This window comes from Rhinatrema bivittatum, chromosome 1 (genome assembly GCF_901001135.1).
Source record: "Rhinatrema bivittatum chromosome 1, aRhiBiv1.1, whole genome shotgun sequence".
Taxonomy (NCBI): domain Eukaryota; kingdom Metazoa; phylum Chordata; class Amphibia; order Gymnophiona; family Rhinatrematidae; genus Rhinatrema; species Rhinatrema bivittatum.
The window spans coordinates 695601716-695617352 of NC_042615.1; the positions used below are offsets into that span (position 1 = coordinate 695601716).

The window sequence follows — 15637 nt, forward strand, 5'->3', positions numbered from 1 at the left end:
TCATTCTTTATCCGGCAACTCTAGAAAGGGTTTCAGTTTCTTGACATGATTGTGCTAAGTACTGAATATGTAAAATTGGTGGACATGTGGGAGAAGGCTATCAAAAGCTCTCCAAATGCTTTCAGCTAGCAATTTTAACAGTCAGAAACATTTTTAAGAAATAATGGTGGACCACCATGCAGATATTAAGCATCGAGATCTGAAAATGTTCTTCCCCAAGTTATCCAATTATCTAGGGTCCTTGCCCGTGAGGTGTTGTACAAAATCCTAGTCTTCCTTGCCCTTTTCAATGCAGACTACACTAACACTGACTGGTGTGGTAGCTGGACTACCTGAAACCCCGTTATTTGCTAAACTGTATATTTAAGTCCGGTTTTCTCGCTAGTGGAGAACAGGGTGCCAGATTCTCCCATATTCTGGTTTGTAGATCCCATAGGATAATGCTGGCTCAGACAATTTCCACGAGCTGACAGAAACAAAAGACTTTGGGGATAGGAGAGGGGGATAGTCTTTGGCCTTGCAGCTTACACAGCTTATCCAAGAACTTGGAATATGAGAGATCTTCTGGTAGCAAAGAGTGCTCCAGAAGATCAAGTAAGGGTATGGAGTGAATCCCTGTAGACCCTTCTTCAGACTCAAGAGGTGAAAGAACACTAACCCTAGACTCCAATAATGAGGAAGGTGATTGAGGAGGAGCCCAAAATAATCACAGAATATTGTCTCAATGAGTTTCTACTTTATGTCCCCTTATATCATAAAAAATAAGTAAGCATGGCATAAGTCATTCAGAACCCAACTATGGTAGACAATGCAGTATAAACCTTACCTTGTTGGTTTTAAGTTTTATATATTTTTCAGATTCAGAATCAGTTTCAGCATCTGACTCCGACCTGGATTCTGAAGAACTTTCTTCTGAACTAGACTCAGAACTTGAACTGGAATCATTAGACATTTTGGAGACCACACCTGTTTTCTTTTCATCATCAGTTCTGTTGAATATAAATAAAGACGCTACATTGACATTACTCTTTTATCAATAAAAATACTAAAAATAAGTAGGTTTGAAAAAGTAATTTTCATCAAACATTTTCTCTGCCCTCATAAATAGAAGTCACATTTTTATACCCATCTCGCAGATATTACTCAAGAAAACAGTTACATAGTTATACACCTAAACATGTAGATATGGCATATTGAAAACAAGCTTAAAGATAGTAAAACTCACATATTATTAATTTGCTTTAAAAATTGTCTTACTTCTTTAGACATCTTATTGGCATCCCATACATTTGTACAAGAGTGATAAATTTTAAAAGTATTACACAATGACTCTCTTAATTGGGAACTTGGCCACCATTGATATTCTAAAATAACGCTTACAGAAAGGAAAGCTGCAATCTATGTTTTGGGTTAAGTACAAAAAAATTCTATTTTTCATGGGCTTTAAAACAGGTGGATGTCCAGTGCTGATATTTCATTACAAGCATATCCTCATATCAGAAATGAAGAAAAGCACTTAAAATCTTGAGACAAAATAAAAAGGTGGAATGAATCAATATTTACAATAAATTCATTCTTTGTAGCAGATAAGATCACACATTTAAAATGATTGTCATGTAAGACCAGCACAGAGAAATATAATGATTTTAGAAGAAAAGTAATGTTTGAGATATACATGCATATACGTAGAAACAGTTTCTTGATGATTCAGTTTGTAGTTAAATAAATTAATTTCTCTTATTTATGTTTTATTACTGAAGTCAACTAGTGTATCATTTCTGGAAGTGCCTTTTAATAGTCACTATCGAGAGAGAGAGAGAGAGAGAGTGAGTATGTGTGTGAGAGTGTGCGCGTATGTAGAACCAACAATTTTTAAAAATACAAAGAGGTCAATATTCAAAGACATTTATCCAGATAACTTTTGAGTTACCTGGATAAATGCCCAGTTTTAAATATCTTCACAACTTATCCAAATAAATTTTATCCTGATAACTTGTAGGCATTTCAGGGTGCAATTGTCATAGCCAAATAAGTTATTTGGCCAAGTGTAGACATAGTCATGAGCAAGGTTAAAGTTATTTGGGATAGTGTTCCCAAATAACATTAACCTTATCAAATTGCCTTCAAATCCAAATGCTGCCCCCTTGCCAGCCAATCCCCAAGCCCCCCCCCCCCCAAAAAAAATATGGAAAACTGTAGTAGACCTATAGGCCCAAATTTGCAAAACCTAATTTTAAGATATGCCCACTCCAGAAGCCCCTCCCTTCTGACCTGGTAAACCAAATCATATCAAAGCAATTCTGGACATGTCAGAGATGGCTATCAAAAGCTCTCCAAATGCTTTCAGATAGCAACTTCAACAGTCAGAAACATTATTAAGAAATGTCCCAAGCTTCTAATGGTAGTAAAAGGTTTTGAGGGTGGGCGGGAAAGTTCAGATTGGGTTTATGGTGGGGAGTGGGAAGGTGACCTACCTTAAAATTATATTTTGCTGGAGGGCGGTGACGTCACCGATCAAGATGGCAGCTTGATTCTGAGCTCCAGCGAGCCAAAATATAGTTATTAAGTGAATCGGTATCCATCACCCCCCAGCCACGACAAACTTCGCAGCATTCGACTCTCGGAGGGATAGCAGTAATGGCAGCGAAAAGAAAAGGCACAGATTTGAGCCAGTATTCTTACAGTAAGAGTACAGGGGCTCGAGCCGGCCCAAAAGATGCAGAGGAAGCTGAGCCGGTGGATCCCCCTGAGTCGGATGGGGAACAATCAGCAGAAGACGAGCTACACCCGCAGCCGCCAATGCCCACGCGGGATGAATTCCGCCAGTGGTTTAGCGATATTCGGCGGGACCTTAAAGCACATAAGAGAGAGATGCTGGAAAAATTTGCAGAACTCCGAGAGGAGATGGTGGAGATAGGCCGGAGAGTGGACGAATGTGATCTTCGGCTAGAAGTGCATTCTGATAAACTTGATAAAATACAATCGAAATGCGTGGACCTCGACAAAAACAACACCGATATGTTGCTTAAGCTAGAGGATCTTGAGAACCGCAATCGTCGGTGCAATCTGAGAGTTCGTGGAGTCCCCGACACTGAGGCCTACCGGGATTGCCATGCGGTCATGCAACGGATCAGTGTTTTTTTCTTGAGCCAGGTCCAGGAGGGGGAACCGGCGATAGAAGCAGCGCAGATAGAGATTGAACGGGCACACCGGATTCAGGGACTGCGACCGACGAACCAACCTCGTGATCTCATCGCCTGTTTTCTCAGATTCCCTATCAAAGAGAAAATTCTTACAGCAGCGCGCAAACAAACAAACCTGGGACTGGGAGGGGCACTCTATAGCTGTTTATGCTGATCTCTCCCCCGGGACTCTCAAGCGACAGTATGAATACAAGGAAATAACATCCGTTCTCCGGCAAGCAAAGGCCAGATATCGATGGCTTTTTCCAACCGGACTGGCTATGACTATCGAAGGTGTGACGTCTCGGGTGTATACTCCGGGAGAAGCAGCGGCCATCTTGTCAGCCGCCGGTCTCAGCGTTCAATTGCCGGCATCGACTGTGGCGCGGGAGCGCGCTGAACCTCCGAAATGGCAGCGGGTCGGACAGGGAGGACGGCGCTTGCGGAGGAACATTGGTCCCAAGGAGCAATCCGGCATGGACGGGCAGGGCTGAACTAAATGGTGACACCTGTGTGTCAGCACAGGCATGCTTGCAGCTTTTTGGCAACGGCCAAACCTATCTCATGCTTACCAGGCAAATCAGTTAAAGTATATGTGTTGTTCATAGTTTTCTACCTGCGTTAACCTAATGTTGAAGTTTGTGTTATTCAGAGCTACGAGGGAGCAAGGCTGGGGGGGGGGGGGGGGGGGGACCGAGGGGTTATGCGCTTGGCTACTGGGGTGTCTTGATCTGTGGTTGAGGGGCACACCGGCTCTCCGTACCTTTGGTGGGGGACCATGATTCCATGGAAAGGGCAAAGGGGGGCTCGGGAAGGGGTGGAGGGGAGGGGGGAGGAAGGGGTGGAGGGGAGGGGGGGGGGAAGGGACGGGGTGGAGAGGGGGTAGTCGCCAAATTAGTACACTGGTAGGTGGGAGATTAGCTTGTATACAACTTGACCTGATAGATGATTCGCCAATGCCCCTTAAAGGGAAGCGTGGGAACACCATAACACCATGAGGGATGGCGCTTAATATTCTTTCCTTAAATACTAAAGGCCTCAATATTCCACGTAAACGGCAGCTGTTGAAGCAGGACTTACAGAATCATACGGCTGCTATTATCTGCCTACAAGAAACACACTTAAAGAGGCGCTATGAACACCTTCTAGCATGGCCGGATTGGGCCTATAGTTTTTTTGCTGCGGCACATAAACATAGCAAGTATACGGGAGTGTGTATACTCTTTAAAAAGGGTCATGACTACATAATCAAACATCATGTGGAAGACCCTGGAGGCCGCTTTTTGCTAGTCAAATTTGAATTTCAGGGTGTGTTATATACATTGGTAAATGTGTACGCCCCAAATTCGGATCAAAAAGTGTTTTATGCTCAACTTGACCAATTACTTTCAAAGGAGGGGGAAGGTAATTTGATTCTATTGGGAGACTTTAATCTAACCCTGAACCCACACATTGATAATACAGGGGGGGGCAATTCGGGGACAGGGGCTCATAGACGGAAGCTCCTTGCGCTTATGAAAAAATGGAATTTGATTGATGTGTGGCGACAAGGCCACCCGGAGGTTAAGAACTTTACCTTTTTTCAGCCCCACATCACTCATATTCACGCATTGATTATTTTCTGTTAGATAAAATGTTGATGGGACGCGTCTCAGAGTCTTGTATTCATGATATTACTTGGTCCGATCATGCCCCCATAGTACTAAACTTAAATCTTGAGGAGAAGGCAGGTGGCTTTCGCCCCTGGAAATTAAATGATACCCTTATCCAAGATGAGGCATACTGTACGCAGCTTCAAAAGAATGTCACAGATTACCTTACCTCAAATGAAGGGGACCCTGCTTTATTGTGGGAATGCATGAAAGCAGTGGTTCGGGGTCAATTAATTGCTAGAGGTGCTTTTCTCAAGAGGCAGCGCCTGCGGGCACGAGAGACCTTGATAAGTGAAATAGCTACTTTAACGGCACGCCATAAGTTAACTTTGTCCAAGAAAATATATGCTCGCCTTGGGGAGCTTCGCCAAGAGTTGCAGGGGTTGGCGGATGCAGAGATAGCTGCGACATTGGCTAGGATTACGAAAGAAAAATTTGAATGGGGTAATCGCTCAGGCCGCTTACTAACTCGATATTTAAAGCAAAAACTATTGCAAAACACAGATTATAGGAATCCAAGACACAGATGGTACTCTGCTGACATCCCCCCCTGATATCCGTAGTAGATTCCAGCAATTTTATAGACTACTATATTCGGCTAATCCAGCTATCTCTCTTGAGCAGATACGCCAGTATGTTGACAAAGTATCTTTGCCCAAGTTGACTGAGGAGGAAAAGTTATACATGGACAGGGAGATTACCTCCCCAGAAATTCTACAGGCCATTAAGGATCTTAAAGCCAATAAGGCCCCTGGCCTTGATGGATTTACCCCACAATATTATAAAAAGATGGCGCCTGTTCTGGTGGCACCCTTAAATGCCTTATTTAATTCTTTGAGAGAGGGGGGCGCCTTGAGGCCTGAGGCGAATGTGGCAGGAATCACTATCTTGGGTAAACCGGGCTGAGACCTAACCTTATGCGGGTCTTATAGACCCATCTCTCTCATCAATCTTGACCTTAAATTGCTGGCAAAAATTTTGGCATCTCGCCTGAACACCCTCATGGTGCGCCTGATTCATACGGATCAGACAGGGTTTATCCCTGGCAGGATGGCCGCCGATAACACCCGTAAGATAGTGGATTTGTTGTGGTGGGTTAAAGCACAGTCTGTTCCGGCGGTACTTCTATCGGTAGACGCCGAGAAGGCATTCGATATGGTGCACTGGCCATTTTTGTTTCATATCTTACAAGAGATGAATTTCGGTCCCCATTTTCTCAATTGGCTACAGCAGTTGTACAACCAGCCAGGGGCAAGGGTGAAGGTGAATGGGACATACTCAGAGACGTTCTCTATAGCACGAGGGACGAGGCAGGGTTGCCCCCTGTCCCCGTTACTCTTTGCACTGTTTTTAGAGCCCTTGGCCCTCACTATCAGAGCCACTACACAGGTTCAAGGCATAACTATTGGAGACCGGGAATACAAAATGTCTATGTTCGCTGACGACATTCTATTTACTTTGACAAATCCCTTTACATCACTGCAGGCGACATTACATGCCTTGCAGGAATTTGGGAAAGTTTCAGGCTTCACACTGAACGTGGATAAATCCGAGTTGTTGAACGTATGTCTCCCTGCTGCCGACTTGGCTACTTTAAAATCTTCCTTTTCCTTCAAGTGGGCGAGTAGGAAGATAAAGTACCTAGGGGTTTATATCAGCAAAGATCCTCAAGAACTTTTCCAGCTGAATTACCCTTCGCTCATGAAAAAAGTTTTTACCGATCTGGATCGATGGTCAGCACTGTGACTTGGTTTGGTAGAATTTCATCGGTAAAGATGAATGTCCTTCCCCGGTTGGGCTATCTTTTCCAGGCCCTACCTATTGAAATTCCTATTGAAATTCCTTCCTCAATCATTAAGAGAAAATCTTCTCCTATATTTGGAGGAAACGCCCGCCGCAGATAGCGCAGGCAGTTATGCATAGGCCGAAGCTTAGAGGAGGGCTAGGGGTACCCAATGTTAGATGGTATTTTATGGCGGCTCAGTTTCGGGCGATATTAGATTGGAATCGGCATCGGGAACAAAAACAGTGTGTGACCATCGAGCAAGACATTGTAGGGGACATGCCCTTATCATCCTTGATTTGGCAGCCCAAAAGTACCTGGTTACCAGTACATAGGTTCCCCCCTACGACCGCCACGACTTTGCGGCTTTGGGAGAAATGGAGAGTGCAACTAACAGGCACTAGGAGATACTTTCACAGCACCTTTATTCGCACTAATTTGAAATTCCCTGAGGGCCGTTCACATCGGTTTCTTAACGGGTGGGAGGCCAAGGGTGTTCAGAGCTTTGGTCACCTGTGGGGGGGGGGGACTCAATACTTGCCTTCCCTCAAATCTTGGATAAGTATCACCTTACTCCTCAGGACACTTTCACATATTTACAGCTCCGTGTCGGAGCAGAAAGCATTGGGACTGACCTCAAGTTAGGGAAAACCCAAATAGAACACTGGTGTGCTCAAGCAGACACAATGCGGGGTGCGATATCTCAAGTCTATAACTTTCTCAATAAAGATCCTTTAATTAAACCCGCATATATGACGGCCTGGGAGATGGATTTGGGTGTCATATTTTCAGAAGATCAATGGGATTCTATATTTCTCCACACCAAAAAAAGTTCAGCCTTTTCCAGCCTTGCTGAGAATAGTTATAAAATTCTGCTACGCTGGTATTATACGCCTGAACGTCTACATAAGTTTAATTCATCTCACGACTTTCGATGTTGGAAGGGTTGTGGTCAGGTGGGCACATTCTTTCATATGTGGTGGTCTTGCTCAAAAGTTACTATGTTTTGGCATGACATTACTCAACTCATTTCTCAAATTTCAGGCCTAACGGTCATTCTCACCCCCAATACGGCGTTATTGAATGTCCCTCTTGATTTACCACCTTGTCAACAGAAATTGGTACACCTTATTATAATCGTTGCCCGTAGCGAATTGGCCCTTTATTGGAGATCTGATCAGATGCCTACTATTGGGAATGTAAGAACTAGGTTGACACGCCTGGGTACGACACTCCGGGATATAGCTATGAGTACTGCCCGATCCCAGGTTACCCTTCTTATGCTTCGGCCTCTCATGGATTGGTTGCGCCAAACGTCTAGCGATTGAGGCCGCTATCTCTACATTTCTGCATTTCTACATCATGCTATTAAAGTGTTGCGTCAGGGATTGCAGCAGAGGCTTTGCATGTTGTTAGAGGTCTACTACAATCTAATCTGTCATGGTTGAGCTTTAATTACACCCTGCACTACTCTACCTACTATTGATTCGCGTATAGGGGCGGGTGGGGGGGGGGGGGGAGGGAGGGCTAGGGAGGAGGGGAAGCAGATAACAAGGAAACGGGAATGTAGACGGGGTGCGCATTTTGAGGTTCATAATGGAAACGTTGTATTGTACTGATAGTTTCTTGTTCTGTACCAGCATGTTATTGTTTCTATGCTTGTATTATTGAATGCTGTACTCTGTCTTCATAAATAAAAAAATTATTAAAAAAATTATATTTTGCTAATTTGGTGGGGAAGTAAAGGCCTTTTGGGTCTAGGCTCGCTATGTTTTTGGCATATTTTTGGGAACTTGGGAAAGGGGGAAATCGGCCAGCAGGGGCAACATTTGTTTCACTGAAATGGTGGGGGGGTAGAAATCGGGCCTGCAGACGTCCTAGTTTTTTTGTTTGTTTGTTTTTTTTAAATTTTGGGATCTCTACTTAATCAGCTATATTCTTTGAAGATAGCCGGCTAAGATTAAAGTTAAAGTGCAGCAGGATAATGTTAATTCTTCTGACAACTCTTCTATGCAGATCATTGTTATGTACATAATGCTGTGCTGTGGACAATTACTCCAGTGTCAGCTAAATTTTTCAGCAAGTCATTTACAGTGATCTGACCAGTTTTCAGGCAGTGCGCTCAGATTTTTTTCTGGTTCTTCTAGATCTTGCCTTCACCAGTACAATATAATTTCCATTTCTTAATAATGTTTCTGACTGTTGAAATTGCTAGCTGAAAGCATTTGGAGAGCTTTTGATAGCCATCTCCTGCTTGGAAAAGTCCTTGGCTACTGAAAATAGTCCAAAACAATCATGACTCAAGAGATCAGAAGTGTCAGAGCATTTGTTCAACTACGGAATTGTCTTCACCTAAGTGAAGGCTTAATGAGCCAATCAATTTTTTAAGTTAACATTTTTAAAAAAGGAATAATGAATCAACTGGAAAGGTATGAAAATTTGCTCATGCCCTAGTTATCACTTCTTGTCAATCTGCTAAAATAAGCATATAGTAATTTTGCATTAAGCTGTCATGTTTAACTTTATACCATGTAGAGAGTGTGTCAGCTGTTGTTCATTTACACATTCACTGAAACATACAATTTGATCAGGTGTGCCTAAACTGCACACAACTGTACAAATAATAACATGCAAAGTTACTTAATCCTGATTAAAACACCACAAAACAACAATGGGCCAAACCCATGCTCAATAATTGTTCAAGCACTTACCAGGGATTAATCTTGTATCAGGTTTACGACTTTACCTTCATTTTCCTATTGGTAACAAACCTCTCCTCCTGCCCCATACATTTCTTTGCAATCAAATCCATTTTTACTGAAGCCTAGAAATTGTTGTACTTAACCTGTGTCCTAAACTTTTTTTTTATTTAAGTAGAATATGGCTTTTATTTCTCTAAGCAATGACTGAATATTAAATATTTAAGAGATTTTGACCACAACACACAGGTTACATGCTCTATTGTGTTAAACTCACTTTACATCTAGTTCTATGGCAATGTTTTCAAGGTAAAAGTATTATTTTATTATGCATTGCTCTATTTTGATGGATAATTACTGTTTATCTAACTGCTCTGAGTTTCAGATGTTAATCTAATGAATAGAATTTACTGGTAACTAGCTTTTTAACTTTGCAATGATGAAAAGCCTGTATTAATTTATCCTACAGATTTCATTTGTTCTGAACAAGAAAAACAATATAAATCACTTTTAAAATCATTAAATCCTGACTTAAATTAATAAAGTCATAATTAGGGCATTATGCTATGTTTGTTATGGAAGTGGCAGGGCGAGCTGCTTTAATTACTGTCTGTAATAAAAGGAGCAGAGTGCGTACTGCACCCCAATCAGCGCTGTCAGCCACGACTGAGCTGAGCTGCAAACTCATCAAATAAGCTGGCAGCAGGCTACAGGGTAAAGGGCGATCATGTCTGCAGAGGCCACTTGCTGACAAAACTAGAGGAAACAGATTTAATACAATCCAAGGTATTAGCCCTAATTACTCAAAATTTTAATGATACTTTAATACATGATAATGCTGCTGATAATGGGCAATCTTAAAAAGCGCTAACACTTAAATATCTTATGACCGTTTCCCTTCACAGCCTTTGCCTTCAATATTTAGATCATAATCTTTTAACATAACATTATTTAGAAAAATCAATTGTCTCAGATATATAATGGCAAAGTGGTGAAGGATTTAATTTTAGTCCTCAGCAAAATTGCTGCAAAAGGTAATTAAGTGTTTCAGACTACTGCTTGAGTACTTCCTTAGCCTCTCAAGGTTAGACAAAATTTCAGAAAGTTAGGAATGAACAATACAAGGTTTAAAAAAATTACCTGAAGAAAGCAAAGTCAGATCCCGAATTTGACAAAACAAACTATTTAAAAAAAATTCCTAAGGAATAATTTTAATACATTTTCCCCTTTTGAGCTTTTTGAAGAAATTAATAATACATATCTTTGTTAACTTTAATTATAGAAGACAAGTATTCCTTCTGGTGAAGAATGAGGGGATGGGGCAAGGAACATAATAGAATACCTCTCTTCAATGGCTTTGGATTTTTTCTTTGTTTTCTTTTTCTTTTCCAGTTCACTATCACTCTCCTCTTCACTTGAAGAACTGGCATCACTCTCCACAGTGCTGCCTTCCTCCTCCTCACTCTCTTCATCACTTTCATTATCAGATTCATTTTCTGAAACAAAATCAGTGCATCTTTTACTTAAATATTTCATGTTAAATATCAGAAGCAAGTGTGTACTTGTATATGCATGTGTGTGTATATAAGAGAAAGAAAAACAGGGAATTATCAAAACTATCTTTTTAAATTTATTTTACTACATAAAATAACACATGTGTTTCTAAAAACAAAACAGTGACCACATAAATAGACATAGTTTATTAAGGGAGTCTCAACATGGTTTTCTCAGAAGGAAGTTGTGCCTTACCAGTTTTCTAGATTTTCTTTATGAGGATGTAAATAAGTATGCAGATAAAAGTGAGCCAACTGATTTAGTGTATTTGGATTTTCAGAAGACATTTGACAAAATTCCTCATGAGACACTCCTCAAGAAACTGGGAGGTTATGGGATAAGGAGGCAATGTTCTATTATACACTGGTAACTGGATAAAGCAAAGCTACTTACCTATAAGAGGTGCTCTCCTCGTACAGCAGGATGTTAGTCCTCACACACGTGTGACATCAGATGGAGCCCGGCACAGAAAACTTCTGTCAAAGTTTCTAGAAACGTTTGCTGGCACACTGAGAAAGCCCAGCATGCCACTATCCCTGCATCCACACGGGGTCTCTCTCCAGTCGTTTACATAGATACAAGAAAATAAAAGAATAAACCAACCAGGAGAAACCCAACTCTGTGGGGTGGTGGGCAGGTTTCATGAGGACTAACATTCTGCTGTCCTAGGAGAACACCTGTTACAGTTAAGTAACTTTGCATTCTCCTAGGACAAGCAGGATGGTAGTCCTCAGACATGGGTGGATCCCTAGCTACAGGCTGGACCCAAACCAGTGGGACCAACAGACACCAAACCAGGTGCCAATGGGCACAACAGAGGTGCTGTTAGTAACAGCGGGATAGCCTGAACTAAAAACAGGGGCCTACAATTGGAAGAGTTGGGTTCACAGCTAAAAGATTTCTCAGGACAGATTGGCCGAATCTGCTATCTTGCCGGCCATCACTGTGCAAACAATAGTGCGCAGCGAAAATGTGGAGATCTTCCCATTTCGCAGCCCTGCAGATCTCTTTCTTAGGAACTGCATGTGGGTGATCCACAGATGCCTCCCACGGCACTTACAGTGCGCGCTGTGGTGTTGCTCTCCAGTTGCAGTTCCGCCTGTTCATAGCACAAAGAGCTGTAGTCCGCTAGCAAGGTGAAAAAAAGTCTGCTTCATAACAGCCCTACCCAGCCTGCTGGGGTTAAACGAGCAACAGCTGGGTGGACAGCCTGTAGCCCGCTGTATGGTCCAGGTAGAAGGCCAAGACCCTCTTACAATCCAGCATGTGCAGCGTCCTCTCTCCTGGGCTGGTATGAGGCTGGGGGAGGAAGACAGGTAGGACTACAGATTGGTTAAGATGGAAATCTGTAACCACCTTCGTTAGGAACTTAGGGTATGTGCGCAGAACCACCCTGTCATGGAAGGACCTTGTATAGGGTAGATATGTCACCAAGCCATGCAAATCACTGACCCTGCACACAGACGTGAGCACTATCAAGAAGATGACCTTCCATGTCAAATGCTTGAGAGCGCTCAAGCTCAAATGGCGGCTTCATCAGCTAGGTCAGCACCATGCTCATGTCCCAAGAAATTGCAGGGGCCCATAGTGGAGGCCACAGCTGAAGCAGCCCCCACATGAACCGCCCTATAATAGACTACACCGAGATGGGCGAACTGTCCACCTCCTGGTGATAAGCTCCTATGGCACTGAGGTGCACCCGAACGGAGTTGGTCTTAAGCCCTGCGTCCGAGAGGTGCAGTAAATAGTCGAGGAGTTGCTGGACAGGGCAAGAGAAGGGATCAAGGCCCTTCTGCTCACACCAGATGGCGAACCTCTTCCATTTTAAGGCACAAGACTTCCTGGTGGAAGGCTTTCGTGAAGCCACCAAGACCCGGGCTAAGCCTTCCGAAAGGTCCAGGGGTTGCAAGATCAACCTTTCAACATAAATTGCCCTTGCCTGACTCAGACTGAGTTTCGTCCTAATGCAAATCCTAGATGCTCGTATAGTGCTACTTATCATAATTCTTCACACATCAATACCAACTGGATGCCGAAAGATTCATCAAACGGATTTGCCGCCAAGCTACACATATCAACCATTCGAGTCTAGATTGGAGCGCACTGTCTTTGATTTTCCTTCACACTGATTTTATTTCATAAGCCCCTGATGCATCCAAGTATTAGGGCGAATCTGTTGCTATCTGCAGAACGAGATCGTCCTCCACTTTCTGTTGTTAGATCAACCTTTCAGCATCCATGCCCTGAGAGACAGGGCATGGAGGCTGGGATGTTGTAGCCTGCCCTGATCTTGGGAGAGAAGGTCCGGGGCCAAACACAAATGGATCGGGTTCCGCAGAAGCGGGAACCAAACTTGCCTCGGCCAACACGGGGCAACAAGTTCATGGACCTCTGGTCCTGGCGAAGCTTCAAGAGTCTTCATCATGAATGGAAGAGGAGGATAGGCATACAGGAGGCCCACCCCCAAATGGATGGCAAAGGTGTCCATGGGTGGCTCGCCATCCAACCTGAACAGAGAGCAGAACCAGGGATCCTTCGCATTGCTGGGGGGGGGGGGGGGGGTGAATAGGTCCATTTCCAGAGTCCCCCAGAGAGTCTGCTACCTCCTGTTTCAGGGACCACTCGTGGGGCTGGAAGATGCGATTCAGCCGGTCTGCTAGGGTGTTCTCCACGCTGGCCAAGTACACAGCCTGGAGAAACATCCCCTGCACCAGAGTCCAAGAGATTTATCTGAAATTGCGTCTCCTGCACAGTCCAGAAGCCCTGGGTGCGTAGGCCATTGACGTAGGCTCCCCACCCCAAGTGGACATATCCGTGGTAAGGACAACCTGAAGCAAGGGTGCTTGGTAGGGAACACCCTGCTCCAGGTTGAGGGGAGATGTCCACCAAGTCAGGGAGGACCTGAGTGAGAGGGGGCACCTGGATGTGGATCTGAAGGCCCTGGGTGGCCTGTCACCACTGGGAGCGCAGGGTACACTGGGCTCTGCGCATATGTAGTCGGGTAAAGCTAGTGAAATGGCACAGTCGTGGCCATGTGCCCTAGAAGCTACAACATACACTGTGCAGAAACTAGCCAGCTCTGTTGAATCTCCCCCTCCAGGGAAGGCAAGGTATGCACCCTGTGGCATGGCAGGAAGGCTTTTTCTTGTGTCACATCCGGCATGGCCCCAATGAAAGCCAGCTGTAACGATGGGCAAAGATTTGACTTCGGGTAGCTCTGAACCAGCCAGTCATCCAAATATGGAAACACCTGGACTCCTAGCTGCCGCAGGTAAGCCTCACCACGATTAGGCATTTTTTGAAAACCTGCAGCACAGAGGTGAAGCCGAATGGAAGCATATGGTACTGAAAATGCTGGAGCCCCACCACAAAGCGAAGGTATCTCCTGTGACTTGGGAGGATTGTGATGTGGGCATACGTGTCCTTTAGATCAAGGGAGCAAAGCCAGTCCCCCTTGTTTAACAGGGGAATTATGGTGCCCAAGAATACCATCTTGAATTTTTCCTTTTTTAGGAATCTGTTCAAGGCCTGCAAATCCAGAATGGGACTGAGGCCTCTATTTTCTTTGGAATCAGGAATTGACGGGAGTAAACCCCCCAACCCTGCTGGCTCCTGAGGAACAGGTTCCACTGCTCTGGCAGTTAGAAGGGCCAAGAGCTCCTCTCGAAGCAGTTCTGGATGCAAGATGGAACTCCACTGTGTGCTCGGGGGAAAATCTGGTGGAGTCTCCACGAGATTCAGCCCATAGGCACGCCGGATGACAGACAAGACCCACTGATCTGATGTCACCGCCAGCCACCAGTCCGTGAAAAAGCGGAGCTGGCCCCCGACCAATGGGGCCCCGGGCACCAGGAGAGACGATTGGCATACGCTCCCTTGCTGCCAGTCAAAACACCATAGCGGGACTGGCCTGGGGGGCTGGTTGTGGGCAGGGATCTACCCCTGGTGCTCACTCTCTGTGGTCTGGAGCAGGGGGACCGGAGAGAAATACATCCTTGGCCTATAGAAAGGCTTCTTCGGCCCTGTCCAGGATGACCTCTTGGAAGATGACAGTGAGGCTGAGGCGCTGGCAGACAAGTGCTGAAGGGTCTCATGGTGGTCCTTCAGGTATGCAACTGCCTCCTTGACCTTGTCACCAAAAGGATTATCGCCGGTTCAAGGCAAGTAAGCTAGCCGGGCCTGTACCTTAGGACAAAGGTCCAAAGTCCGAAGCCAGGTCAGAAGGCGGGCAGAAATGCCCCCTACTGCTACACCCCCCACCGTCTCGAAGACTTCGTAGGTAGCATGCACCTCATGCTTACCACATTCAAGGTCCTGCTGGACAAATGCCATAAGGGCCTTCTGAGGCTGTTGCGCCAGGCCATCCCCTACCTCCTAGACTTTCTTCCAGGCCACCAACATGCAACCCTGATACACACTCCTACCCATGGCAGCCCATGCTCAGTTGCCCTTACCCGAAGGGGCTGATGCACGGGTTTTTGATCGTTTCGTCTTCTTGAGCACAGACTCAACCACCATCAACTGGTAGGGGAGCTGGCGCTTTTTGAAGCCCACAGCCTGTTGCATGAGGTACATCACTTCGGCCTTCCGATTAACCGGGGTGATGGAGAGGGGGGGTGTTCCCAGAGCTAGAGGAGCAGTTCCTGGAAAATCTCATGCACTGGCACTGCCACAACCTCCTTTGGGGTGTCGACGAACTGCAGGATCTCAAGCATTTTATGGAGGGCATCCTCGGCTGTCATAAGCTGGAAGGGAATAGCCTCGGCC

General features: G+C 44.8%; 1 protein-coding gene across 1 annotated transcript in view; it reads right to left on the bottom strand.

Moving 5' to 3' along the window:
* The window catches only part of AP3B1 (adaptor related protein complex 3 subunit beta 1), a 1093919-nt gene that overhangs the window by 421787 nt on the left and 656495 nt on the right, over positions 1-15637 (bottom strand). The window contains 2 exon segments of the mRNA XM_029575420.1: positions 827-989; positions 10659-10812. Coding sequence (XP_029431280.1) covers positions 827-989; positions 10659-10812 — 317 coding nt within the window.